The 27,341-nt window shown below is 41.1% G+C and overlaps 1 protein-coding gene across 2 annotated transcripts in view; it reads left to right on the top strand.

Annotated features, from left to right (window-relative positions):
* Positions 1-25,157, top strand: part of HSPA12A (heat shock protein family A (Hsp70) member 12A) — a 71,259-nt gene extending 46,102 nt beyond the window's left edge. For both annotated transcript variants that reach the window (XM_072995500.2, XM_072995499.2), the window contains exons 7-12: positions 7,741-7,912; positions 11,160-11,246; positions 12,416-12,520; positions 15,276-15,534; positions 17,418-17,521; positions 20,127-25,157. In XM_072995500.2, the coding sequence (XP_072851601.1) occupies positions 7,741-7,912; positions 11,160-11,246; positions 12,416-12,520; positions 15,276-15,534; positions 17,418-17,521; positions 20,127-20,761 (1,362 nt within the window). In that variant the 3' untranslated portion in view covers positions 20,762-25,157. The remainder of the gene's footprint in view (positions 1-7,740; positions 7,913-11,159; positions 11,247-12,415; positions 12,521-15,275; positions 15,535-17,417; positions 17,522-20,126) is intronic.
* The last annotated feature ends 2,184 nt before the right edge of the window (positions 25,158-27,341 follow it).

Raw genomic sequence — 27,341 nt, 5'->3', positions numbered from 1 at the left:
TCGAATTGCCTAATCCTTCTTGCCAGAGTGTAGCACCAGCAAATGTATGCAGGTAATCACAAATAGATTCCTGTTAGAAGGCCTGAGTTCAAAATCCCATCCAGATTTCGAAACTCACTGTGGAGTGGCAGTGGTAAAACCACTCTTTAAACATCTCACATATTTTGAAAAAACTGTTCAGGTTGCCATAAATTTTATCCACCTTAACATCACGTAATTAACAGACCAATTTCTTTTTCTACATTTTAGAACAAGGATGAGAAACATTTTGTCATCCAGATGCGGTTGGAATTGAACACTTTTCATTTCTCAGCATTGTCTATGCCTGCTAACACTGATGGGAGTTGAAGTCCAACAACATCTGGAACACTGAAAAGAAAATATTTATTCTAGGGACTGAGCTGTTGAAAAATACTGAACAGTTTTTAAAATAGTGGTGGGGAATCCCTAGCTCTCATGTGATCATTTGGCCATAGCTGCCATCATCACTCAAGGCCAGTCACGATGAGAGTCAAGAATCGAACATGATCTGAAGAAGTCAAAGGGTCCCTGTTTTACTTGTGGCTGCCCATGAATGTCAATTCAAAACTCTTTATACCAGTGGTCGGGAAACAGAGGCAATTTACCCCAAATGGGGTAAAAATGAAAATCCTGGGGATAATGAGGGGAACGCTACCCCCCACCCCCACCCTTGCAGCTGAACCTCACACTGTAAGCCACCTCTGCCTGCTACCTTCCTTGGTTCCCACAGTTGTAGATCAGTTCTTTCAGAGATTGGAGATAAACCAGCTTTATTGTTTAGGGCTGTAGAACAGCCCTGGGCACTCAAGCCAGCTTGTGAATGACTACTTCTGCAGGAGCTGAATAAGGCGGGAAGGAAGGTGCGAGAGAGGGAAGGGTGGATTCATCAAGCTTATTGAAAGGTAAGATTGTAGAAAATTTAGGGAGTGTGTGTGTGTGTGTGTGTGTGTGTGTGAGAGAGAGAGAGAGAGAGAGAGAGAGACAGAGAGAGACTTGACCCTGTCATAAAACCATGAAAAAAGCAACCTTCAAAATTTAATGTCCACTGCATTTAGTTCTCCAGTTTCTGCTGAGAAGAGTAAGTACTTCAAGGTTCTGTTTAGACGCTGAATTTGTACTGGGCAGAACCAGAATATTTAAAAGACTTTCGCTAACAGCAAACACATAGTAAAAGACAATCATACCACCTGGGACTAGATGTCTGAATTTCTCATCCCCAAAGCAGGCAAGAGTATCATAGTTTATTCGCCAAATCTGAATCTCTGTCTCTCTGCTCCTGGTCCTGCTTTGACTGCAACACCAAACAAAAGGTCTGACAAGCAAAGACTCTGGCTTTCTTTATCGAGTCAATCCATCTCATGTGCATTCTTCCTATTTTCCTACGGTATTGCTCTTTTTCCTGGATTGCTGCGTTTTCCAGTGAGTTTGTCTTCTCATGATGCCACTGTAGTACAATACCCTTTGTTTGGTTATTTTAGCTTCTAGTGAAAGTCCACACTTAATTTGCTTCACTTATCTCTCTGACAAGTCATTCCATCTGTAAAACTCTTTTCCAACACTACATTTCAAATAAGTGAAATGTGTGTTTACACTTTATGTAGTGTATAAAATATGTATAAATTGTGTGTTAAAAGTCTGCATTCCTATATAAAGCTGCTTTTCTGAAGGTGGTTTAGTTTGGAGGAAACAAGTCCAGGATTTCAATGTACTTAATAAGCTTTATAAATACAGTGGTGCCTCGCATAATGTTTTTAATTGGTTCCAAAAAAAAAAACCTTATGCGAAAAAAACTTTATGCGAAACACCATTTCCCATAGGAATGCATTGGAAACCGGTTAATTCGTTCCAATAGGCACGGATTGGCATCCTTAAGCGAAAAAACCCATAGGAAACATTGTTAAACGATACAATGTTTCCTCCATTGGAATGTATTGAAGCCGACTCAATACATTTCAATGGCTTTGCGAAGTCAATTTTTGCAAATTTACCGTATTTTTTGCACCATAAGACGCACTTTCCCCCCTCCAAAATGTGGGTGGGGAAGTCAGTGCGTCTAATGGTGTGAATGCAGCAATTTCGTCGCTGCTGGCCCCGTGGGGGGGAACGTCGCAAGGGTCTGGGTGAGCCTTCCAGGACCCTTGCGAGGCTCCCCCACGCCCCCACGGGGCCAGCACCGGCGAAATCGCCAGCTTCCAGGTGGGGGGAACGTCGCAAGGGTCCTGGGAGCTCACTCAGATCCTTGCGACGCTCCTCCCACCCACGCACCGGCCAGCACTGGCAAAATCGCCAGGTTCTGGGAGTGTTTTGAGGCTTCCCAAGCCTCAAAACACTCCCAGAACCTGGCGATTTTACCCCCCCCGGTCCCATGGGGGGGGGTGGAGGGTGGCAAGGGTCCAAGGGAGCCTTCCAGGACCCTTGCCACCCTCCCCCCCACCCCCCCGCGGGGCCAGCCCTGGCGAAATCGCCAGGTTCTGGGAGTGTTTGGAAGCTTGATAAGCCTCCAAACACTCTCAGAAGCTGGCGATTTTAACCCCCCCCGCTCTGTGGGGGGTGGGGGGAGGGTGGCAAGGGTCCAAGGGAGCCTCCCTTGGACCCTTGCCACCCTCCCCCCACCCCCCGCGGGGCCAGCACTGGCAAAATCGCCAGGTTCTGGGGGTGTTTGGAGGCTTCCCAAGCCTCAAAACACTCCCAGAAGCTGGCGAATTTACCCCCCCTGGCCCCATGGGGGGGTGGGGGAACGTGGCAAGGGTCCAAGGGAGCCTCCCAGGACCCTTGCCAGGCTCCCCCCCACCCACCCCCACGAGGACAGCGGGGGCAAAATCGGGAGCTTCCAGGACCTTTTCTGAGCCTGGAAAGGCTCAGAAAAGGTCCTGGAAGCTGCCTATTTTGCCCCCTCTGTCGCCCGGGGGAGGCAGGGTGAGTCTCCAAAGGGTCCTAGGGTGTGTTCTAGGACCCTTTGGAGACTCACCCTGCCTCCCCCGGGGGCCAGAAGGGGCAAAATCGCCACCTACTGGGGCTCTTTTGAGGCTTGGGAAGCCTCAGAAGAGCCCCAGAAGGTGGCGATTTTGCCCCCTCTGGCCCCTGAGGGAGGCAGGGTGAGTCTCCAAAGGTCCTAGAACACACCCTAGGACTCTTTGGAGACTGACCCTGCCTCCCCTGGGGGCCAGAGGGGATGAAACCGCCACCTTTGGGGGCTCTTCTGAGGCTTGGGAAACTTCAGAAGAGCCCCAGAAGCTGGCGATTTCACCCCCTCTGGCCCCCGAGGGAGGCAGGGGGAGGCTCCAAAGGGTCCTGGAACACACCCTAGGACCCTAGGGTGTGTTCCATAAGATGGACCTCTCCATAAGGCTCACCAAGTTTTAGGAGAAGAAAGCAGATAATTTTTTTCCTGTTTTCTTCTCCTAAAAATTTGGTGCGTCTTATGGAAAGGTGCGTCTTATGGAGCGAAAAATACGGTAAGTGTGTCATAAAAGGGTCAAAATGGTTTTAAATGCTTGGATTAGCTTCTGCACCCTCTAAAACGGATGCAAAAGTTAATTTGGCTTTGATCTGACTTTTCGTTAATTTATGGTGATTTTTTCCCCCCAACTTTTGACAGCTGTCAAAATCTGACAGCTCCATTGTTTCCTATGGGGGAGAAAAAAATTCACAAAAAATGAACGAAAAGTCGGATCAACGCCAAATTAAGTATGCACACATTTTAGAAGGTGCACTAATGATTCCAAGCATTTAAAACCATTTTTCAACATGTTAAGACACTTTTGTAATTGAAAAAATGAACATCGTTAAGTGAAGCAGGGGACCTAAAACAAAAAACATTAAGCGAAGCATGGTCCCAAAATCGCTATGTGAAAATCGCCCATAGGGAAAAACGTTATACGAAGCACAATCTGACTCTGAAAAAATAAACATTAAGCGAAAAAAAGTTAAACGAAGCAAACGTTATGCGAGGCACCACTGTATTGTTATTGTTTAGTTGTTAAGTCGTGTCCTACTCTTTGTGACCGCATGAACCAGAGCACGCCAGGCCGTCCTATCTTACACTGCCTCTCTGAGTTTGGCCAAAAATGTTGGTAGCTTCGATGATACTGTCCATCCATCTCATCCTCTGTTGCCCCCTTCTCCTCTTGCCCTCACACTTTCCCAACATCAGGGTCATTTCCAGGGAATCTTCTCTTCTCATGAGGGGGCCAAAGTATTGGATATGTCCCTCCAGTGAGCACTCAGGGTTGATTTCCTTCAGAATGGATAGGTTTGTTCTCTTTGCAGTCCAGGGAACTCTCAAGAGTCTCCTCCAGCACCATAATTCAAAAGCATCAATTCTTTGGCGGTCAGCTTTCTTATGGTCCAGCTCTTGCTTCCATACATCACTACTGGAAAAATCATAGCTTTGTCTATGCAGACCTTTGTCGGGAAGGTTATGTCTCTGCTTTTTAAGATGCTGTCTAGGTTTGTCATCGCTTTCCTCCCAAGAAGCATGTTTCTTTTAATTTCGTGGCTGCTGCCACCATCTGCAGTGACCATAGAGCCCAGGAAGGTAACCTCTGTCACTGCCTCCATATCTTCCCCTTCTGTTTGCCAGGAGGTGATGGGACCAGTGGCCATGATCTTAGTTTTTTTGATGTTGAGCTTCAGACCATTTTTGTACTCTCCTCTTTCACCCTCATTATGATGTTCTTTAATTCCTTCTCAATTTCTGTCATCAGAGTGGTATCTGCATATCGGAGGTTGTTGATTTTTCTTCCGGCAATCTTAATTCCGGCTAGGGATTCCTCCAGTCCTGCCTTTCGCATGATGTATTCTGCATATAAGTTAAATAGGCAGGGAGACAATATACAGCTGTTTCACACGCTACAAAGGTTATGCTCAAAATCCTACAAGGTAGGCTTCAGCAGTATGTGGACCAAGAACTGCCGGAAGTACAAGCTGGGTTTCGAAGGGGTAGAGGAACTAGAGACCAAATTGCTAACATGCGCTGGGTTATGGAGAAAGCCAGAGTTCCAGAAAAACATCTATTTAAGCTTCATTGACTATGCAAAAGCCTTTGACGTTTCAACCACAACAAACTATGGCAAGTCCTTAAAGAAATGGGAGTGCCTGACCACCTTATCTATCTCCTGAGAAATCTATATGTGGGACAGGAAGCCACAGTTAGAACTGGATATGGACCAACTATCATAGCTTTGGGTGTTTTTCTTCCTAGATTTTTGCACTGCTACTGCAAGTGGTAACAAGAGTGACTGTTTTGGCAGCCTGGCTCCTATCTTTCTTCACAGTGACTTTTAGCTACCATGGGTGGGGGTGGGGCTCTCTGGTGGTTTCTCAGGGTTGGGAAAAACCTCCCAGCCAGTTTTCAACCCTGGTTGTAGAATAGTTTCACTCTTTTTTCCTTAATAGTTTTTCATTTACCCCTACTGCCACAGCACATCGAAATGGCAGCAACTGCCTTGGTAACCTGCCCATCCCTTGCATTTTCCTTAATGCCCCTGTGGCCAGCACCATCCTGCTGTTTCCAAAACTGGTGAAGCCATTTTGGAAATAATTGTGCAAAATGGCTTTCTGCAAAATGAATTTCTAATAGCGCCAAAAAAAAAAAAAAGCAAACCCAATGCATTTTAATAGCATAGAGTAGTGTAATGGATTGAGTGCAAGTCTGGGGCTTAAAAGACCTGGGTTTGTCCCCACTCAGCCATAGAAACTGGTAAAACAACTCCTTAAATATCTCATTTACCATGAAAACCCAATTAAGGCCTCTATAATTTGGTGATAGCACATAACATAATAAATAGAAAGATCTCATATCGTTTCCCAGAAAAAATGGCTTCTCAGAAATACTCATTTAGTACTTGTCATCTTTCAAGCTTTAGCACCTTCCTCAAGATTTCCAAATCTTCAATCTTTGAAGGGTCACTGCACATACATCTTGTCTTTATTACAGCTTGTTCTCTTTAAGTCTTGAGTGGATGTGAGCAAGGGCAGATGTGTGAGCAGTGCCCTAAAAATGTGAAACTACCGCTGCCTCTGAACTGAAAGCTGGAGTACTGGCAAAATTTTATGTATTGGCATGTTCTACATAGGAGCAGTCACATCTTTTTAGTCATCATGTTGGTAACATTAGATATTCAGCTTGTAGTAAGTTCATGAATTTGTTGCTGCATATAAATATCTTATTCCTTTTTTGCACCTACTCATTGTATCCATTTTGTCTGCATTCTTAGTGGCAGATCAGTGATCACAACAATATAGATCGCAATTTTACTTCAGTGTGTCCAGGTTTATGGCCCTCATTGTTGCCTGATGAAATGTTGAGAGTAATTAGAAGTTAAAATATTCTGGATGTATCTCAGCAGCCAGATAATTACTGTATTACCATTGTGGTAAACATGGAAATTAGATTTGGTTTACCTTATTTGGTGTTTCATCTTCTTCATATGTTGCCTTGAGCATTTTTCATGGGAGATCAACATATAAATGCAATAAGCAAATCAAAACAATTTGGCAGGTGCAATCTGAAAGTATAGTTTTATTTAATGCTGGCCAAGTAGAAAAAAGTATTTATTTATTTATTTAAAATATTTTATCCTACTTTTCTCCTAAAAAGGGGCCCAAGTTGGCTTGAATCGTTTAAAAGATCTGAAAGCTTAAAACAGTAAGTTATACAAATATTTTAAATGAATTAAATGAATATTATATTTTTAAAAAGAGATAAAAATATTACTAAAACAGATTTTAAAGCAACAAATATACCAACCATTGCATTAAAAAAAAACTCTTAAGCAGCCAGTCACTAAAAGAAAGCTTGTCTGAAGCGAAAGATGTTTTCTGCTTGTGGAAGAGCAGCAGAGATGAGACCACCTTTTAAAAAAAACCAACCCAATCTACTTTCCTCTTAGGAACCTGGGATCTCCAATGAAAATTACAGTGGGGTCTCGACTTACAAACTTAATCCGTATTGGAAGACAGTTTGTAAGTCGAAAAGTTTGTAGGTCGAATCTGCATTTCCCATAGGAATGCATTGAAAACCATTTAATCCGTATCTGCTTGTTTCCGTCCATAGAAACTAATGGGGAGCTGCTATTCCGCTTTCTGCCACTAGAGGGGATATATTTTTTGTTTTTTTCTTAGGTCAAGAAAAGTTCAGGAAAGGAGGGGGGAGGCAGGGAACAGTTTTAAAAGCACTTTTGAAATCGTTTTTTTTCAACGAAGCCAATTTTAAAGCATGTTTTAAAGCATGTTGTGTTAATTGACCCAGGCTTTGCAAGCCAGAATGCCTCTCTCACTATTTCAACCCCTTTACGGTTCGTCCCGTGTGTTTTTTTTTGTTTGTAACTCGAATCTAAGTGTGTAAGTCGAGTCAATATTTTTCTTTCAGAGTGGTTTGTAAGTCGAAATGTTTGTAACTAGAGCCGTTTGTAAGTCGAGGGTTGACTGTAGATACTTAAAAATTAGATAATATAATCTTATTTTCTTATCACTCTGTATCATATGCACGACTGTTACTATATTCAGTAATGAATATCCACATATTACTCTCATTTATAAACTAGATCTCTGTCTCAACCACAGCACTTAACATACAATAACAAGGGTAATAAAGGGCAAATCAGCCTTAACAAATGACTTCGTTATGAAGTCAGAAATCAAAGCTGTTTGTTCAATTGATTATTCCATGTTCTTTCCCCTGCCCCCTGCCCTTGGTTTACTGTTCTCTATTTGCAGGCAGGAATGGCTTCCTCTGAGAATCCTGAGCAACTGATAATTGCCTTGGAACCAGAGGCTGCATCAATCTACTGCCGGAAGCTCCGTCTTCATCAGATGATAGACCTGAGTAGCAAAGGACCTGTCAATGGTTATACCCCAAGCGAGGCCATTGGCACTGGCTTTACACCAGGTATGGCACATAGGTTAATGTTCTGATTCAGGGCTGAACTTCATTCCACATGCCCCTTCATCCCTTTTTGAAGTAAGAAGCCTTCAAAAGAGACCATCCTGATTCTCATGTATACCATGGAGTAGCAGGGATGAGTTTATCACATAAAAACAGGGCTTGGGACTGTTACATTTTTTTACACTACTATCAAGTTGTTAGATGATATATGAACTAAGCCCTTAGAGCAGTGGTCCCCAACCTTGGGCCTCCAGATGTTCTCAGACTACAACTCCCAGAAGCCTTCACCAAAACCTCTGCTGGCCAGGATTTCTGGGAGTTGAAGTCCAAGAACATCTGGAGGTCCAAGGTTGGGGACCACTGCCTTAGAGCACTATAAACTGTAACAACCATTCAGCCTATGAAATCCATCATAGAGAACAATCCCTGTGTAGAGGTTTTGTGTGCAATATGAACCAGAGTATGTATTATGCACAAATAACTGTCCAGATGAATTATGCTTTTCTTTTTTATTGAATACGCAAGCAAGAATTAATATAATAACTTTTCTTTAAAAATACATGTGGGAAACATAGAAATCTTAATATTGGAATATAAAAGTTCCAATAAATAAATGAATAAATGAAGTGTTAAGGACCTAATGCATCTTTGGAATATATCTTCAAAAATTTAACAGTCTTAAAATCTAGAGCATAAGAAGATTAATAACCACATTCATTTTAAGCATTTAAAGTATCTACCTGTAACTTTTCTCTCTCCTTCTGTAGCTTACATTGCATTGGCCTATTTATAGGGCAAGGGTGGCTTTGTATACCTTGGTTTGTTTGCATTCATCCACTATCCTTGCAGATTTCATTAGCAGCCAACTAATGCAAAACCTCATAGACTTCACTTCAGTAGTGGACAATTGCTTGATAAGGTCTTATCTTCATTTTCTCTTAAGTTAGCAGACAATGCATTTTCTGAGTGACTCTGCTTCAGTGGAAAACTCCATGCATTCTCTGCAGGAGTTGCCACAGCTACAGACGTGATGGACTTTTCCATATACTCTGCTACTTAGGTAGGTTACATGAGACTAGATGGGATTTCACCAATCAATCTGGAGTGATCGCCAATGGACATTCAGTCCATTGCTACTTAAACTGTTACTTTTTCCCTTTCCCCCCATTTTCAAGGAGTGCCTTGACTCCCTAACCCTTTCCAGAAATTACTTTCGTGGACCAAACTCACAAAACTTTGAGGGGAGCATTTTGCCTCCCTTCTTCATTGTCATAGGAAAGAGGGAAGCCACAGAACATGCCTACAGAGGAGAGGCTCTGCTTTGAGTGGAGGCACCACACATGAGCAAGACCACAGAAGAACTGTATGCATGAGCAGGAACATCTTTGCAGATGCGTTGGTTTTTCACATGTAGAAAACAGAAAGAGGACAAGGTGTGACTTGTTGATATGGCACAGGGTCCTTGAAATATTTTACTGAATAAATAAAATAAATAATAGAGCATGATACACATGTTATATTTCTTTGTTCCTTATATTTCTTTGCCCCTTAGCTTTCCAAATGCTAATATATTTCAATATATGTTTCTATGGACATATATTTCTATATTATATATAATATATTTCAATGGACACCCCCCACCCCTGTTTTTTCAGAAGCTTCGCACAGAAACACGCCCATTAATTGTGCCATTAATTCATCTCCCTGAATGCTACTCATCTTTCTTTGGCTCCCAGTATCTCTGCTACCATTTTACTACTATTTTGAGATGTCTGGCATGATTCCATGCTCCCTTACTTATGTAATTTACTTAAAGCACAATTCTATTCATATCTACTCAGATGTAAGTCCAATTGATTTCAGTGAGGTTTACTCACAGTTAAGCAGGTGCAGGACTATAATCTTAGATTCTATGTCCAATCTGTTGCTCAATACATTGCTTTGTAGAAAGATGTAACTGCTATGAAATGATATTATCCTCAATATTTGGCAGATTGCCTTCTTCCACCTAGATCTACCCGAATTACTCGGCACAGCTTGGAGGGACGGTTGAGGGGCTTAACACCAAGAGAGGTCTGGAAAGAAAGAACAAGAAGCCGAGCCTTCTCGGCAGTGGCCCCTTGACTATGGAACAGCTTTCCAACTGAGATCCACCTGGCACCCTCGCTGGGTGTTTTTAAGAGCCATTTAAAGACTTGGCTCTTTAGGCAGGCCTTCCCTTCTGTCAATTCTTGAACTTATCCTTTTGTTCTATCATTCCCCATCTTTAACACACCATATTATTGATTTAATTGTTTGATGATAATGATGTTTTTATTGTATTTCATGATATTTTATGACATTTGTAAGCCGCCCCGAGTAGACGCTGTCTAGGGGTGTGGGGTAGAAATCTAATAAATAAATAAAATAAATAAATATTATGCTGCTTCCACACCAGGTTTCCCTTGACTTACACATATTTGTTTATACATGATAAATTAATTCCTCTTTTCAAGTGAATCTCTGGAACAAATAGATTTCATACTTATAGGTCTATAATGTGGAATGAAAGTAATTGGTATGTAGAGGTGAAAAGTGTTTTACAACTGTTTCAGAGATTTTCCATGGAGACGCTCGGTTTGAGACTTATTTTATGAAATTATTCTAGTGCTTTCCGTTTTAACTTTAGATAGATGACCACTTAGTGGTAAATTACATTTTTAAAAAAATACAGAACATTCTCAGTACTCAACATCTCTCATTAAAAGGATCTATTGCGTGATGAAAATATCACCTAGTGCTTCAGACCTTAAAACATAGAAGCTAGAAATGTAGCTTTCCATGTTTCTAATTATTTGTGAAATGAAGAACCAAACTTATCACCCAGAAACATTTTTTCCAGAGTCATAAATCAAGTGCTTCCAGTGTTTACTACAAATCATTTAGCCCGATCTTTGATTCATGTATGCCCTCTGCTGGCACAAATGTAATTTACCAAGAGCCAAACAACAACAACAATTCTAACATTAACTGCATTCCTTCATGTAAAATGTGGAGCCTCCACCTCTATCAGTGCCTCATCTGAAATCTTTTTTTGTTTGTTTGTTAAAGAATCAAAGGGATGTCTGTACACTGGAGTTGAGACTTTCACCCCAAAGCATCAGGGTTGGGGCTTAACAAACAAATAATCGGCATTCAGCGTTTTTACTTAATTGCTGCATACTTGCTCATGTTTCTTAAATTTTGTCATTTTATTCCTGTCATTCGCTAGCTAAAGAACATATCCGGCGTAACCGGCAGAGCCGTACTTTTTTGGTTGAAAATGTCATCGGCGAAATTTGGTCCGAGCTGGAAGAAGGTACTGCCTTTTCCTTTGTTCTCAACATTGTTTTATATTGCCAATATCACTGCATTTTCTATATACTCGCCATGTGCTTTTAAGATATTTGGAGCAGTTGCTGATTCTTCCCTTATCCCTTTGGCGGCTTTAAGACTGTCGAAGTTGCATGCGGTTAAAAGGCCAAGCAAAAAAGTGATTTTTCAAAATTCTCCAAAATCATCCTTAGCAGTTTGATTCTAAAAACAATACAGGTAGATATTTTAGCCCTGCCGTACAAATTTATGTAAAAAAACAAAAACCAATCCATCTTTTCTGTTCATTTAAGGCTAAAAGAAAGAGAGAAATAATACATAGGTGGATGCCAGCACTCCACTTCTTTCTAGTGGCTACATCAGATTGCAACATCCTAGATGCGTTTATAGTTTTAGGTTTAGGTCAGGAATCTTATGAAGCTCCATAGGAAGGAAGGAACAGCAATGAGGAGTTGGGGGCAAAGGCTGTAAGAGTGGCCAGGGCCATCCACTATTCTGCTTCTCATCTAAGAACAAGGAGCTGTAGAGCTTTTCCAAGCACAAAATCTTTTAGGGTCAAAAGCTGATGAATGTACTTGCCTTTCTTCAGCTCATATGTAGTATGTAAAGGTGACACTCTTGGTTGTATTGATTATAGAAAAGAAATTATAATATGGGTAATGCACCAGCCAGAATCCCATTGTGAAATATTGTGTGTGTCTCTGTGTGTGTGTGTGTGTGTGTGTGTATGTGTGTGTGTGTGTGTGTGTGTGTGTGTGTGTGTGTGTGTGTGAGAGAGAGAGAGAGAGAGAGAGAGAGAGTATGTAAAGAAAATTTACACAAGTATTTTTCAGAATGTTCTTGCTGGATGTCATGGACGCGATCTGGGTATGAGAAATCTGATTATGCACACCAGTTCTGCAGTTTGGAATTTACACTGCCCATACCCAGTAAGATTTTGGCCATTTAGTTTGCATTCTTCAAATATCTGCGCATTTACCTAATAACATGCTGCATTCTGAATTCTACCTCCCCATTATCAATGGCTGCCCAGTCTTCAGACAGCAAGCTAATGCACAGACACATTATGTTAGCACAATCTCATTGCAAAAAAGTGAAATATTTGATTTAACAGTAATACAGGCTGCACATTGCTATTTGCACTTGTGTCAACAGGCGACAGTTATATAGTCGTAGACAGTGGAGGAGGAACAGTTGATGTGACTGTTCATCAGATCAGATTGCCTGAAGGACACCTAAAGGAACTCTACAAGGCAACAGGTAAGCTACATTATTCACTCCTAACATTTCTAGGCTATTTAAATTTCTCTGCTACTTAAAAGAAGTGGTGGCACGATTGTGTCAAAAAAAATCTGCTTCTGGATTTTTTGCTGCCTTCTATCACTCCATTCCTGACCAGGGGCAGGGGGAGTGTTCAAATTCACTCTCTGGAACTCAATTGCTTAGCATTAGCACATCAGATAGAAAATATAGACTACATAGGAACTGCAGCATCTGTAGCAAATGTTCTAATAGTGGCTGATGCCTGTTGTTGCTGGTGGAGTCTAGGACAGAGCAGCTCAGATCAGATTAGGCATCCTTCAGTCTCGAGAGACTATGGTAACATGCTCTGTATGGAGGACTTGGAACAGCATCTAGTGTGGCTGAAAGGCCAATTCAAGAGTGACCATCCCTTCCACACTGAAGACAAATACAATCTGTCCCCTGTCCAGCTCCTTGATTTTGCTGGTTTCGGGACTGCCTCTTTGCCTCGGCCTGCTGGACAAGTGTCTCTTCAAAATAGGAGAGGCCATGATGCACCGCCTTCCTCCAGGCTGAATGCTCAGTTGTCAGGTTTTCCCATCTGTTGAGGTCCATTCCTAAGGCCTTCAGATCCCGCTTGCAGATATCCTTGTATCGCAGCTGTGGTCTCCCTCTGGAGCGCTTTCCCTGCACTAATTCTCCATACAGACTGTGGCGAGGTAGCACCTTACTGGCTGGGGACTGCCCAGCTTAAGGCGGGTGGTAGCTACCTAGTGAGGTGCAATGACCTCTCCCACTGTTGGAATGAGCCCCTGGCGTCATGCTCTACGCCAACTGAGCGAAGACTTATAACCAGTAACTGCTACTTCCTGTGTTGTTTTGATGCTGTATGCGAAGCTGGAGTGTCCTCTCCAGAGCACGAAGCCTGGGTAAAATAATATGGAGGATAGGCTGTTACCCAAGCACCAAGTCCCTCCTCTCCACATCACTGATGGAAAGGCAAAAGCCAATACAACTGGTTCCAGCGACATCGCAGGAGCTGCCAGAACGACACAAACTGCCTCCGGGACTCCGGCTCCAGATTTTGCCTTGAGGTTAACTCATGAAGCTTTTCCATCGGTGGATATAGCCACAAGGCAGTGGAGGTTTGAAATTGGAGTTTTCCTTCTCCTAGATGGGCTGCCTTCCAAGGCTGATGAGCCCCACCGACCCAGCAAGGCAGAGCAGCTAATGATAGAATAAGCCAAAGTACCACAACAGGCAAAGCCTACTAACGCATGAGTTCAAAGCAGAGGTTTGGCAAGGGGTGGCCCATATAACAATAACAACATGGCTGGCTATTGTTGTTTGACATGGCTATTGTTGTGAAAAAACAAATATCTTTTACATATGAACATTCTTCATGGACAGCTATCTACATTGTTCCTATATTGGAGGATCAGGCAGAATAGTCTTCTCAGACTCCAAAAGTGTCTACCCAGATGTTGTTGAACTCTTAACAACCTCAGCAGCTGAGGCCAGTGACCAATGGAGTAGAGGTCAGAGAGCATCTGGCAATCCAAGACTGGGAGCCAGTGGCCTAGATCAAGGGTGGGTAATCTGTGTCCTTCCAGATGTTAGCTTTGCTGACTAAAGCTTCTGGGAGTTGAAATCCAGCAATATCCAGGGGGCCAAATGTTGCCCACCCTTGTTCTATCTGCCCTTGCCCTCAGCACAGTAATGGCTGAGTGAAATGGCGGCATCAGGAGCCCTTCCTGCTTTCTCACTAGAATAGCCTTTGAAGCTTGTGCCCTGGAAGCAAGGCAGACAGCCACAGAGGAGAGAGGGAGAGATGCCTGCACTGCCGATGCCAACTGCATACAGAATGCAACAGAAACTTAAGCGGTCACATGTGGCACCTTGTACTTCACATTCACCCAGGAAAAAGTGACACATGCTGGGGGGAAATAGATAAGTCGCAGTGGAAGCCAAAACCATGTTTTTCACGTATGAAAAACGACTTAGTATATGGGAAGTTGGAGTGGTGTACAAAAAAGCCTACGGCACATAATATTGGCTTGCCTTTAAAGTGCCACAAGTCTCTCCTGTGTTTTTCCTCTAATATGAGAGAGGCTCAATTAAGAGCTCTTCATGTTTAGACTAAAGGGCTGTAATCCTGAACATTTTATGGCATTGATCCTCCAAGCACTGTGACTGCTGAGGGAGGGATTTCCCATCTTTATATGAGGAGCAAGTTTTAGATCCTTCCACCACCCTCAATCACACTTGCAGACTCCTCACCATCTCCTGAGGCACTTACTGAACCAATGGGAAAATTCACATGCACAAAATGAATTTGACTGAAGCAATTAAAATTTACAGTAATAAATTTTCAAAAGTCCTTGTTGGCCAGGTGGAAAAAAAAACACTCACTTTCAAAGCCAAATAAATTGATTTTACACATGCGTCGTGTGCTTGACAACTTTTTCATCAATTTAAATAATGCTAAAATGCAGTTCTTATGACTAGTGTGACCATGACCTAACACAATAGAACTTGAGTTAAAATATCAGTGGGTTTCTTTTGGCTAAACTCAGAATGAATGTACTGTGATTTAAGTTAGCTGTGATTTCATAAGTCATGATTTTTAAGTGTGATTAGGTTCCAATCCAGCCCAAGTTGTTCTCCTCTAGGTATTCAAAATGCATACTGTAGCGCCGATACAAGAGGAACATTCTGGCTGTATGCACAATTCCTTAAGCAATATTAATGATACCATTTATTTCTGATCCAGGTGGGCCACATGGTTCCTTGGGTGTGGACTATGAATTTGAAAAGCTCCTGTGTAAAATATTTGGAGAAGATTTTATTGAGCAATTTAAAATCAAGCGCCCTGCTGCCTGGGTTGATCTGATGATTGCATTTGAATCCCGCAAGAGAGCAGCAGCCCCAGACCGGACTAATCCACTCAACATCACTCTGCCATTCTCGTTCATTGATTACTATAAGAAATTTCGAGGTCATAGTGTTGAACATGCCTTAAGGAAAAGCAAGTAAGTCAGAAGAAAGCTGAGCTATCTCTGTGCTTGTTTACACAGGAGTTCTCCCTTGTTTCAGCCTCCCATACAAGGGTGAAGAGCCACAAAATTATTCTACTTGCTTTGCTAAAGGATGAGGCATTCTGTGGTACTCTCGAGAGTGGGAACATTTTGGAGAACAAATTAAGCAAAATTGTACAAATAAGGAGAGAAATCTCTTTTTTTACTCTCCCCCAGAAGTATGATGGACAACTCTTATAATGTAAAGCAGGGATGAGCAGCATGCAGCCCTGAGGCACAAATCTGACCTCTCTCCTTTGTCACCACACCCCAAATTAATACCTTCCTTGAGAAAAATAAGCTTTTGGCTTAAAGTCTTCCTGTGCCCTTTACAGGCCATGAGAGGCAATTTGCCATGTTTGGGGGCTCCCAGCACCTCCTTGGAGATTATGAATCCCAAGAGGATGGCAAAGTCTTTTCTGAGGGGCCACAGGTGTCTCGTAGCCCTTTCAAACATGAACTTTAACAGTGCATATTAAAGTTACTGTGTAGAGATGGGCACAATGGACGTTGTGCCGTGTTGTCTAAATTATCGGTGTGTCACCACAGGTGTTGTATGTTCACTTTCCCCACCCCCCTGGCCAGCTCCCTCACTGACCTGCCAGTGTGCACTCCTCCTTCCATCCCCATTGTGTGATCTTCTATTCTGACAGGATCACAGACTTGCCTGCTCCACCTCCTCCAGCAGCTGTCCACTCAGATAAGGAGACAGGGCAGGGATTCCTACAGCACTGCCTGTGTGTGGGCAGCTGCTAGAGGAGGTGGAGAAGGGAAGTCCATGCTCCTGCCGGAACTAGAAGTTCACGCAATAGGGAGAGGACAAGCAGTGCACACTGGCTGGTGAGTGGTGAACCGACTGGGGAAGAGAATGCTTGGCACATGATGACTTAAGACAACCCAGCATGAAGCACTTTGTGCCCATCTCTATTAGTATGTATATGCATGTATGAGTAACAGGCCTTTTGGGAGAGAAATAAACCTGTACTTTCTTTAAAAAGGAAGACCAGAACTATTTTTTTTACAAAAAATAAAAATGCCAGTGTACAGATATAATTGCTGTTCCTCCTCAAGATTTTAACTATGACATGCCATTTCCAGAGAGCCTAAAAGAGGGGAGGAAAGAGAAAGAGAAGGGGAAAAACACATATACAACAAACCCCCAGGAGTGGGAGATGAAAAAAAAGTCCCCCTCTTCTACAGTGGGTGCATGGAAAACTTCATGTTGGTTTCTGAGGGGGATCCTCTCTGGGTGAAGGCTTTGCCCCCTCTCTTAGTATTGCAGTGTCCTTCACCTCCTGGCCTATCTTTGAAATCCTTTGCCTTCTCTTCTCCCCACCTTTAACCTCCCTCAGTTTGTTCCCTCCCCAATTTTGAAGTGGTGGTGGCAAAGCCAGCAACAGGAGCAGTAGGAGGGCAAGCAGCATTGACAGTGCCTCCATGTTGGCAAACAGTCTATTTATGCAATCAATAGGCTATAAAAGGGTGTTGCAATCCAAAAAAGGTAGGGAAGCATTTTCCTATACACACCCAAAAAGTTTTAAGTTTTTTTTAAAAATTGCCACTTGAGGGCTTGTATGTTTTTCCCCCAGTAAAAACAACAACAATCTAAAACAAAAATTTAGGAGTAGGGGAGCCATATGAACTGGTCCATATATGGTCTTCCAAAGCTCAGGGATGGGAATATGTTGGCCCCCCGACTTTGAAACATTTATCATCTCTGCTGTAAAGACTTTTCGTTACTGGGAACATCTAGTACAATTCAGAGAGCATGCATACCAATTATTTAAAGAAAGAAAATATTGCTTCAAAGCAAACTGATTTCCTATGTCTTGTTTTAGTGTGGATTTTGTGAAGTGGTCATCACAAGGAATGCTAAGGATGAGTCCTGATGCAATGAATGCCCTCTTCAAACCCACCATTGATGAAATCATTAATCATCTCAGTAGGTATCAAGTAGGAATGGATGAGAATTTCATTTTGTATTCTTGAAGGCTTTCATGGCCGGGATCCGATGGTTGTTGTGGGTTTTTGGGGGGGTCCCTTTTGTCTTTTGCTGACAGTAACATTTGTTATATTTTTGTGGTTGGTCTGAATATTGTTTGTAGGTTGTGTTTTTTCAAAAGGGACCCCCTCACCACTGCAGAAGTATACCAGATACCTTGCAGTTGTGGCCAGGTATATATTGAAACCACAAAATGCAGCATCCACACCAGAATCAAAGAACATGAGAGACACTGCAGACTAAAACAATCAGAAAAATCGGCAGTAGCTGAACATGCCCCAAAACAAGCTGGACATGGAATTCTATTTCAAAATACTGAAGTACTGGACAACACCAGCAATCATTATGTTAGACTGCACAGGGAAGCTATTGAAATTCACAAACACCAGCAGAGCTTCAACAAAAAAGAAGAAAGTCTAAAACTCAACAAAGCCTAGCTCCCAGCACTGAAAAATACAGCCTGCAAAAGGTCAACGAACTCTACCCAGCCACAAGGACCAGTGATCACTGCACACAAAAGACCAGCTAACAACACCCATCAGTCACAGTGACAGATAATATCTCCCCCCTTGTCACAACAATACACCCACAACAAAAACACACTGATCACCATAATCACCCAAGCTCCTGAAAAGGACAAAAGCTGATCCCACAGCTATAAATACTCAACTATCCAACAAACTGCAAGAGAGCACAGACAGAGTTCTGACTTCTGTCCTCTAAAGATGCCAGCCACAGAGACTGGCAAAACGTTAGGCAGAAAAACCTTAAGAACACAGCCAAACAGCCTGGAAAACCTACAACAACCAATTTCATTTAGGTTTGTTTTGATCAGAATTTGCCAATATTCTTGAGACTGATGCAAGGCAGATGATGAAACTGACAAATTTATGCACCCCTGATAAATAGAGAATTTCGGTTCTATAAAATTCAGATGTGGGAGAAAGGAAAACTGACAGATCTAACCATCTCGAGTATCAAGTCCCTGTGAGTTTTTAAAACTGCCTCTTTTTTTAAAAAAAAAAAAGACAAAGGCTGAATGTACAAAATGTAGACTGTCTTCAGTATAGTTATCTCGAAGTTTTTTAAATCTTTAAACGGCAACTGTTGATGTCAAGTTTCATTGTTTTAGTCCATATTCTCCTTGGCTTCTTGTTTTGAGTTGATATGATTTCTCTATAGTCCTCTTCAGTCTTTTAGCATCCAGGTGGGCTAAACACACAAGGAGGGAGAGCAAGCTAGACCAACCACCTCCATCACTGCTTTTTTTTTCATACAAAATATCAGGTCAAAAGAGTGGAGACTTCTCAATCTAGGAAGGTTCTCCATGCAAGCCAGAAAATGGGGAAGTCAAGGAGAAGAAAGTAATGGCAGAATGGTTCTATCAAGGCTTTGTTCCTTCTTTGCATATTTTGCCATTCTGGGTTCTGAACATTTGCAGGGGTCTTATGGGAACTGTGAACTTGCTTCTCGGCCTTTTGGCTAAGACAAGTGTAGTGTAGTATCTGTGAGCCCTATACATCAAGTATAAAACAATTTATATTATCACTTGACTTGGAATGAAAGTGAGGAACCTCTCATTCCTAACTTTGCTGAATTTATTCCCATCCTCCATATGCAGATAGTATAGGCACAAAATGCAAAATAAAGGTACGATCTAGCCAAAGCTATGGATTTTCAGTGCCCACTGATTCCAAAGTAAGTACAAAATACTCTGGTAAAAATAGCAGCCACAGAACGGTGTTTACATTTCTATTTCCATTTTTGACCTTTTTCACAGCCTCTTAAAAGCAAAATAAAATAAAATAATAAAAAAATGGGTGTATTTCCCAGTTCAGGTTGACATGGGAGACACCTTCTTGTGCCTGCAGATAGCCAGGGTATTCATAAAGGACCTCTTTCCTTTTTCACATTGACTTTCCGTCCAATGCATTCCAATGAGAGAAAATTCAAAAAATCACCAAAAATTAAGGACGACTCAGAACAACACCAAATTAAGTTTGCATAGGGTTCAGGAGGTGGGCTAACGATTGCAAGCATTTAAAACCTGTTCCAAACATTGTAAGGCACTTTTAAATGAGCAAAAACGGACTTCGCAAAGCCATTGAAATGTATTGAGTCGGCTTCAATACATTCCAATGGAGGAAACATTGTTTCACTCAACGATGTTTCCTATGGGTTTTTTCACTTGAAGACTGCAATCCGTTCCAATTGGAACGGATTAACCGGTTTTCAATGCATTCCTATGGGAAATTGTGTTTCACAGAACGATGTTTCACACAACGTTGATTTTTTGGGAACCAATTAACATCGTTGTGTGAGGCACCACTGTACATAGATACATAGATAGATACATAGATACATAGAAAGATACATAGATAGATATAGATAGATATAGATAGATATACACACACACATATGCAGGCACTCATGCATGTACACACACACAATACCTTTCCTATTAATTACTCTTGTGACATTACATTTAATTATTTTGTCATTAGAAGGCCTTGTTTTGATTCTATGGACTTCTATATCTCCTCAGATGATCTGTTCGAAAAGCCAGAAGTAAATAATGTGAAGTTCCTGTTCCTGGTGGGTGGATTTGCTGAAGCTCCGTTACTTCAACAAGCTATCCAGAATGCTTTTGGTTCCAAATGCCGGATCATTATTCCGCAGGATGTGGGTCTCACAATTCTTAAAGGAGCAGTGCTGTTTGGTTTGGATCCTGCTGTCATTAAAGTGCGCCGTTCTCCCCTGACCTATGGGGTTGGGGTTCTGAATCGTTACATGGAAGGGAAACACCCTCCAGAAAAGCTGCTAATTAAAGATGGCACCCGCTGGTGCACTGATGTGTTTGACAAATTCATCTCCGCTAACCAGTCGGTGGCCCTTGGCGAGACTGTGTCACGCAGTTATACTCCTGCGAAGCCTTCGCAGCTGGTCATCGTGATCAATATCTACAGCTCAGAACACGATAATGTCAGTTTCATCACTGAGCCGGGAGTGAAAAAGTGTGGCACGCTCCGTCTGGATCTCACAGGAACTGACATATCTGTGCCAAACCGGAGGGAGATCAAAACACTGATGCAGTTTGGGGACACTGAGATTAAAGCCATGGCAATTGATGTTGCCACCTCTAAAAGTGTCAAAGCCGGTATTGATTTCCTCAATTACTAATTAGTATGCCTTCTCTTCCCACCACCTACTGTTTCAATCCTCTCTTCTCTCATATCTCATGCGTCACAAAATGGACTTCAACTTTAGCTACACATTAGTTGTCATTTGACAGTCATTCAAAGAGAGCATCAGGCTTGGTTGTTGTTGAAATTATGTATTTATAGGACCCAGAATAAATGGTTATCAGGTGCTACAAATGAAATTGAATAACCCCAAGTGGTTAAGTACACAATGGGAACTAATCACTGAAATGCCACTACCCTCTTAATTGAAAAAAAAGAGCTTTACTTTGAAGTATTTTATACATTCTGCACTTAGCACCCAAATTATCAAGGCTGATATCCTTAGACTTGTATTTAAGAATATCCGGTGCAGCAAATTAAAATCAAAGAGATTTGCATACGACACAAACATACGCACAAATTCTTTTATGCAGCATGAGAATATTATATTTTTGCTATTGCTGTGGTTAATATCAGTGGTGATTTATAAGTGTTCAGCAGTATTATAAACAGATCTTTCTTATTTGCTTTAAAATAAGCACTAAAGTTTTAAGCCGTTGGACTTTCCTTTTTTCCGATAATAACTAAAACAGTTAATTCATTTTGAGAAATTGACCACCTGTGTTAAAATTTCCATGCAACAGAAAATATTTGCTAGGGATGCAGCCAGGTTGAACATATTTTAAAGCAATCTAGCTATTGATTAAATTTTCTGAATGTTTCTGGAGCAGGACATATAAATTATATAATTGGTAGATCACATCCACATATAATTATCTATTTATAGCACTCATAATAATTGGTTGCCAGGTGCTACAAATGAAACTGAATAACCCCAAGTGGTTAAATATACAATGGAAACTAGTTATGTTCTAGGAAAAACTTTCTCTCTGATACAAGAGAAACAAAACCTACCATATGTGATTTTTACAAGCACTTGCATTTTTAAAATAATATGTATGCTGCCCGAATAATCAGGAACATTACAGCTCTTGTATCTATATGCACTCCTTTTTGACTTCATATAAAAATGTTTTATAAATCTCCCAAAAGTTACTAAACATCTGAATATTTCCCCATGTCACTTTTTGCTTCTGGACACCCTGTAGTCATTAAGGCGATCTTCAGCTGGCCCATTAATAGGCAGCAAACAAACAAGTACAGTAGCAATAATTAACCAGCAAGCACCTCTGTTCTTGGGTTGGAGAGCAGAAGGAGGCATTTTCATTAACTCTTGTACATGTTAAAAGAAAAAGAAATACAACTGTTGCGTTCCTGTAGAGCAAAGTCCTGTATAAGAAAGACAGCATCTTTCTGTTGGATCAGTTTAGTTCATCTATAGATGAAAAAACTGTATGAGGTTTTGCTTCACCAGATTGTTGAAACCACAGCTGTGCACACACAGAACCATTCACATTATCACATTGTGTTCCCTTTTTCTTCCCTTAATGTAACTACCTATCCCACATTGAGTAAATTGTGTATCATATTCAGCTCCTGCTCCCCACCAGCTTTTTTTCACCACTATGACAAAAAAATTTAAAAAGACACATTGAATCCATGCCAGTAAAAACTGTCAACAGGTATAAGGGACCAGCTAGACCTTTTTCAAGTGTGACTTAGAGCAGAGCAGGAGGAGCCCCCATCCACAGAAGGCACTTCAAAGCATAGTGCAGTCACAGTGCCTATGTATGGCAACTGGTTTGTCTGGAATGATTCATCATTGTCAAAATCTTCCAATTAATCGCATATAGTATACAGTGTGATCTCTACTTAAGAACGTCCCTACTTAAGAACAATCCAACTTAAGAACAGCTCCATTTGCTAAATTTTGCTTCTACTTGAGAACAGAAATCCAAGATAAGAACAGGAAAAAAAACCTTTCCTGCTGTTTTTTTTAACCTTAGGTCATCTTAGGTTAAAAAAAATTCTCCCCCTAGTGGTAGAGTACGTATTAACCAGCTTTGCATTAGTTCCTATGGGAACTAATGCTTCAATGTACGAACGCACCTCTACATAACAAAAAAACAGCCAGAACGGATTAATTGGTTTTCAGTCCATTCCTATGGGAAATTTTGCTTCAACTTAAGAACATTTCAATTTAAGAACACCATTCCAAAACGGATTAAGTTCTTAAGTAGAGGTTCCACTGTAGTTTCTATGGACGGAAAAGAGCAGATACGGATTAAATGGTTTTTAATGCATTCCTATGGGAAATGCAGATTCAACATAAGAACTTTTCAACTTGAGAACCACCTTCCAATACGGATTAAGTTCTTAAGTAGAGACCCCACTGTACCATGGATTAGGTCAAACTATTGAATTAGGAGTGACATGATGAAAATGCATGAATCATTCAGAATTTGGAAATATGTTATTGTTTTTTAAACAAAGACTTCCAAAATTCTCCAGCCCATGTGATCATGCCAGTGGAGGGTTCTGGGAGGTGGTGTTTTTAAAAGTCACTTTTCCAATATCTGACTCCATTCCCAACTAGCAGGTCGCAGTCCATATCATGCAGTTTAAAATTACATCAGAGGACTGTTGGGTGCATAGCTAACCCCAGGGAAAAATGGATCCCCACAATTAGCTCCCACAAAGCTAACTGCCACTGCTATCAATTAAAAAAGAAATTACTTTTCAAAACTGGAAAAAAACACTGGCATCCACTGGACTCCATTACACTTTCAATTCTTCAACTGAACACCTTACCTATTAGCTATGCATGGCTGAAAAGCCATATGATTGTTTTGTTTTAAACTCTCAGACTCCTTATCAGGCACTTAAATAACATGGGGGGCAGGTGTGTATTGTACAAACACGTTAAATTTTCTGTCAAGTATTTAAAGGGGAAAGACTTTATGTTATATTCTTTATATCATTCCCTGACAGAATGTGAATATGCTCTGCTGATGTAACTCTCAAAGGGATGTTGGACACAGTACCTCATTTGCTCTTTCTTGAATAATTATTCTACTGGAATAATTAGCAACTGTGCATGCTGGCATGCCTTTCTTTGTTTTATCTTGCCCACTATGTTTTTAAAGGCAGCTATTTTAATTTGATTTTCTATATGTGTGAGTGTGTGGCCTTCCATTGTTTACAAATAAGCAAGTCTTTAGAACGAGCAATGAACAAAATAATTTTATGCATATACAGTATTTAAATATTGTACAGATTTTTTTTCTTTCTAAAATCCTATTTTCTTGTACAGAATGGTCTTTATTGGTGTTGATTTGCATTTAGTGGTTAATTTTAAATAACACAGTTTTACAGCCTCCTTCAGTAATTATAGGCTTTTATGGACTGCGAGATAGTTAATGCACAAAGCTGATCTTATAATAAGGGGAGAGGAGTGTCAGAACGCCAGACAATACCACATTTCTGTCCTTGCTACACAGATAATAGCGTGCAGACACACTGCTGGGTTTTAAATTCATTTTAAGTTTTAACATGCTCCTTGTAACATTCTTTTTTCACTTTTAACATGTGGCTGGTGAGCTGCAGGTTCCACAAACTGTACTATGCTAGGGTTGCAGAAATTTTGACACAGTAGGAAGACAAACATCAACAAATGGAATCACATGATACTGGATGGTTTTCTGACAATAGATTGAACAACTCTTTATAGTCTGTCAGCTATTCTAAAAACCCTATCAAACAATCTGCTTCCCAGATCTTGGAAATATGATTGTTTGCTGCCTGGGGTCAATTCACTGTTCCACTTTCTGCAGTGACAGCATCATGCATTCACTACAGGGAGGGAGCTTTAGAATTAGATAATGTAGGATCAAATTACAGCACATCCAGAACAAGTCCCACTAAGTTCTGCATGTGGAACCTTTGCCCCTCAAATTCTGTCAATGAAGTAAAATCAATAAAAGCATTATCTGGAAGCACCCGATTTTTCTATGTCTGGAATAAATAGCCTACATTGGTTTATTTGTAATCAGTCACAAAGATAGATTAGGATCATCCATCCTTAGTTTCTATCGTTTATTCAAGACCATAATCATATATTAAACTCTCCTTTTGTTGACATAAGCAGGTACATTTAGAGTTGGTGAAGTGTGTACTTAACAAGTTTTCTAGCATATGTTTATAACATTGTTTCTGCACTATCTTGTAACCCTCCATTATGTTTCTCTTTTTTAATGGAGAATCTCCATTAAAGATAATTAGAAGCATGATCCCACTACCTGTATGAAAGAACACTCTAAAGTAAAGCACTATACCTTACTCTTCTCTGAACAAATGTATGTGTAAACATTTATGTATTAGTTTGTTTTCATACACTGGTCTTTTCAATGCTTTATGAAAATAGAGTGGCCTTAGCAGCCAGATGGGCAGTGTAAAAGTCAAATAAATAAACAGCTATCATTCCAGGTCAAAAAGACTATCCCTAATTCTGCACTACTGAAAATCCAGTCTAAATTATCAGCAGAATTGCAGGACAAGATCATAAGATTTCCATCATATCTCAGACCAGAGGTGTCTTAACTTCTGCAAAGAGATTTCTTCCATTTTGACAGGAAGATAAGTTTATTAATCTAGGTAAAATTGCATTTTGCCCAGCGGTGTACTTGCTTTTGAGCAGGAAGCATCATTTGGACACAAGTATCTGAATCAGTTAATTCTCCCATTGTAATTCATTCATTCATTCATTCGGCCTGCAGCCAATGAAAGGAGATGCCTCGTGGATGGCTGCAGCTCTTCAAAAATACACAGTGCACCAGACGAGCCGTGTCAGCCGATACTGATGCCAGCAGAATCCCCCTGGAGAACAAAAAACTAGAGCCACGGCAAAGCTGTTGCGTAAAATACTCTTTGGGGTCTAGCTACTTAACATTGTCTGATTCACTGCCTATTATCGGTAATAAGCATATAAATGTAACCAAACACCAGTAACTAGTTAGAACAAAAACAAATACTATCTGTATCACTGTTGCCATTTGCTGGGCATGCTCTCTGCCACTCAGAATTGTATCCTGACTACCCAAATAATAGCAGATCCCGGTTAGGTGTCTAATGGAACTTTTTAGAAATAGACTGTGATGCTGTGACTATGAGCTTTAGTATGGATCCTTGTGCTATGTTTAAAAAGAACATTCTCGTATATGTAGAATTTACCCCCGCCCCATCTTGTTAAGGTGGTAGAAGTGATCGAGAAGTAGGAAACTAAGGTTTCCGTAGAGTAGATGTGTGTTTTCTGCTGCAGGTTTCTTGCAGACTTTGGTCAAAAGAGATGTAAGGGAAATGTTGTGCTCTCTAAGCTCTATTAAAAAAACACGAATTCTTAACTCTTAGCAAAGCCTCCTTTGCTTTCAGAATTTTCTCTCTAGGCCCAAACATGGGGGCACGGGGGAGGGGGGAAGAAAGTGGCTTAACATAAATTTGGAAAGGAAGAATCATGGCAAGAGTTTGGCAGAAGTGCTATAAAAAGACACCTCAACCAACACTCCATATGTCACTTCCAAATAAGCATTTGGGCATATTATTAAAGCTGCACTTTTTAACCTGCAGTAATGTATTACTTGCTATAATGAGCTACATATTTACACTTTAAACATACACACAGAGAGAGTGTATTGTGTACAGTCTGATGGGTATAACAACACAGGATTCATATTTGCTTGGATAACTTTTCAAATGTATTGTTAAAAAAAAACAGCCATTGTGATCTCATACTCTTCTTGTACAAGAGTACCAAGTTCTAGAACAGATCACAGCTTGTCACATTTGCTTCTGCTGAATACACTGTGCTCTTCAGAACTGTCAAATAAAATACAGCAAATTGTGTGGGGTGATGTGTTTTGCTGATTATTTATGGTTTTTTTTTCTGTAAAGGTTATTTTCAGTAAAAGGCACCAGCCAGCAGAAAGTTCCCCTGTGGAAGCCCTTCTCAAACTTCAGTGTGATAGGGCTTAAGCAGACTCCTGTAGATTTCCATCAAATTACAAAATCATGCAATAATGGAATTGGAAGGGGCCTCTAAGGCCATTCGGTCCAACCCCCTGCTCAATGCAAGACTCCAGATCAAAGCAGATCTGACAGATGGTTGTCCAAATGGGGCATTTATTCTCAAAAATGTACTTGATCCATCACTGATGATTGATAAAGCTTTGCCTCAATTCAAACAGTGACAAATCTGTGACTTTGCATACTTCCCCCCCCCCTTCTGAAGTTGGGAAGGGTGTTTCAGTTTGCTCCAGGTCCGTTGGATGGGCAGAGTTTAACACTGTAGCACAAATCCATCATCCCCCCCCCCCCCCGCTCCTCATCTTCATTCCTTTCTTTGTTCCCTCTACTAGTCCCCAAGTAGGTGTATAGCCTAACCGCAGCTCTGGTGGGGGAGAGGATCCTGATCACTATGTGAGTCAGCCAAAGAAGCTCCTGCCACAGCGATCACCTCCACTCCTTGGAGATGCTGGAGTTAGGTCTAAAAACCTGAGCTTCCTTGTACGGTGAGGCGAGGCAAAAGTACCAGCTGTACATGCACTAGCCAAGACAGCACAGACAGAAATCCCATTAGTTCCTTGATCTTCTGCAACAAACAAGAACTAATCAGGAGAAAAGAT

This window comes from Pogona vitticeps, chromosome 3 (genome assembly GCF_051106095.1).
Source record: "Pogona vitticeps strain Pit_001003342236 chromosome 3, PviZW2.1, whole genome shotgun sequence".
NCBI classification, from domain to species: domain Eukaryota; kingdom Metazoa; phylum Chordata; class Lepidosauria; order Squamata; family Agamidae; genus Pogona; species Pogona vitticeps.
The sequence above is the reverse complement of the archived record's forward strand: the minus strand, read 5'-3'. Positions and strand labels throughout refer to the sequence as shown.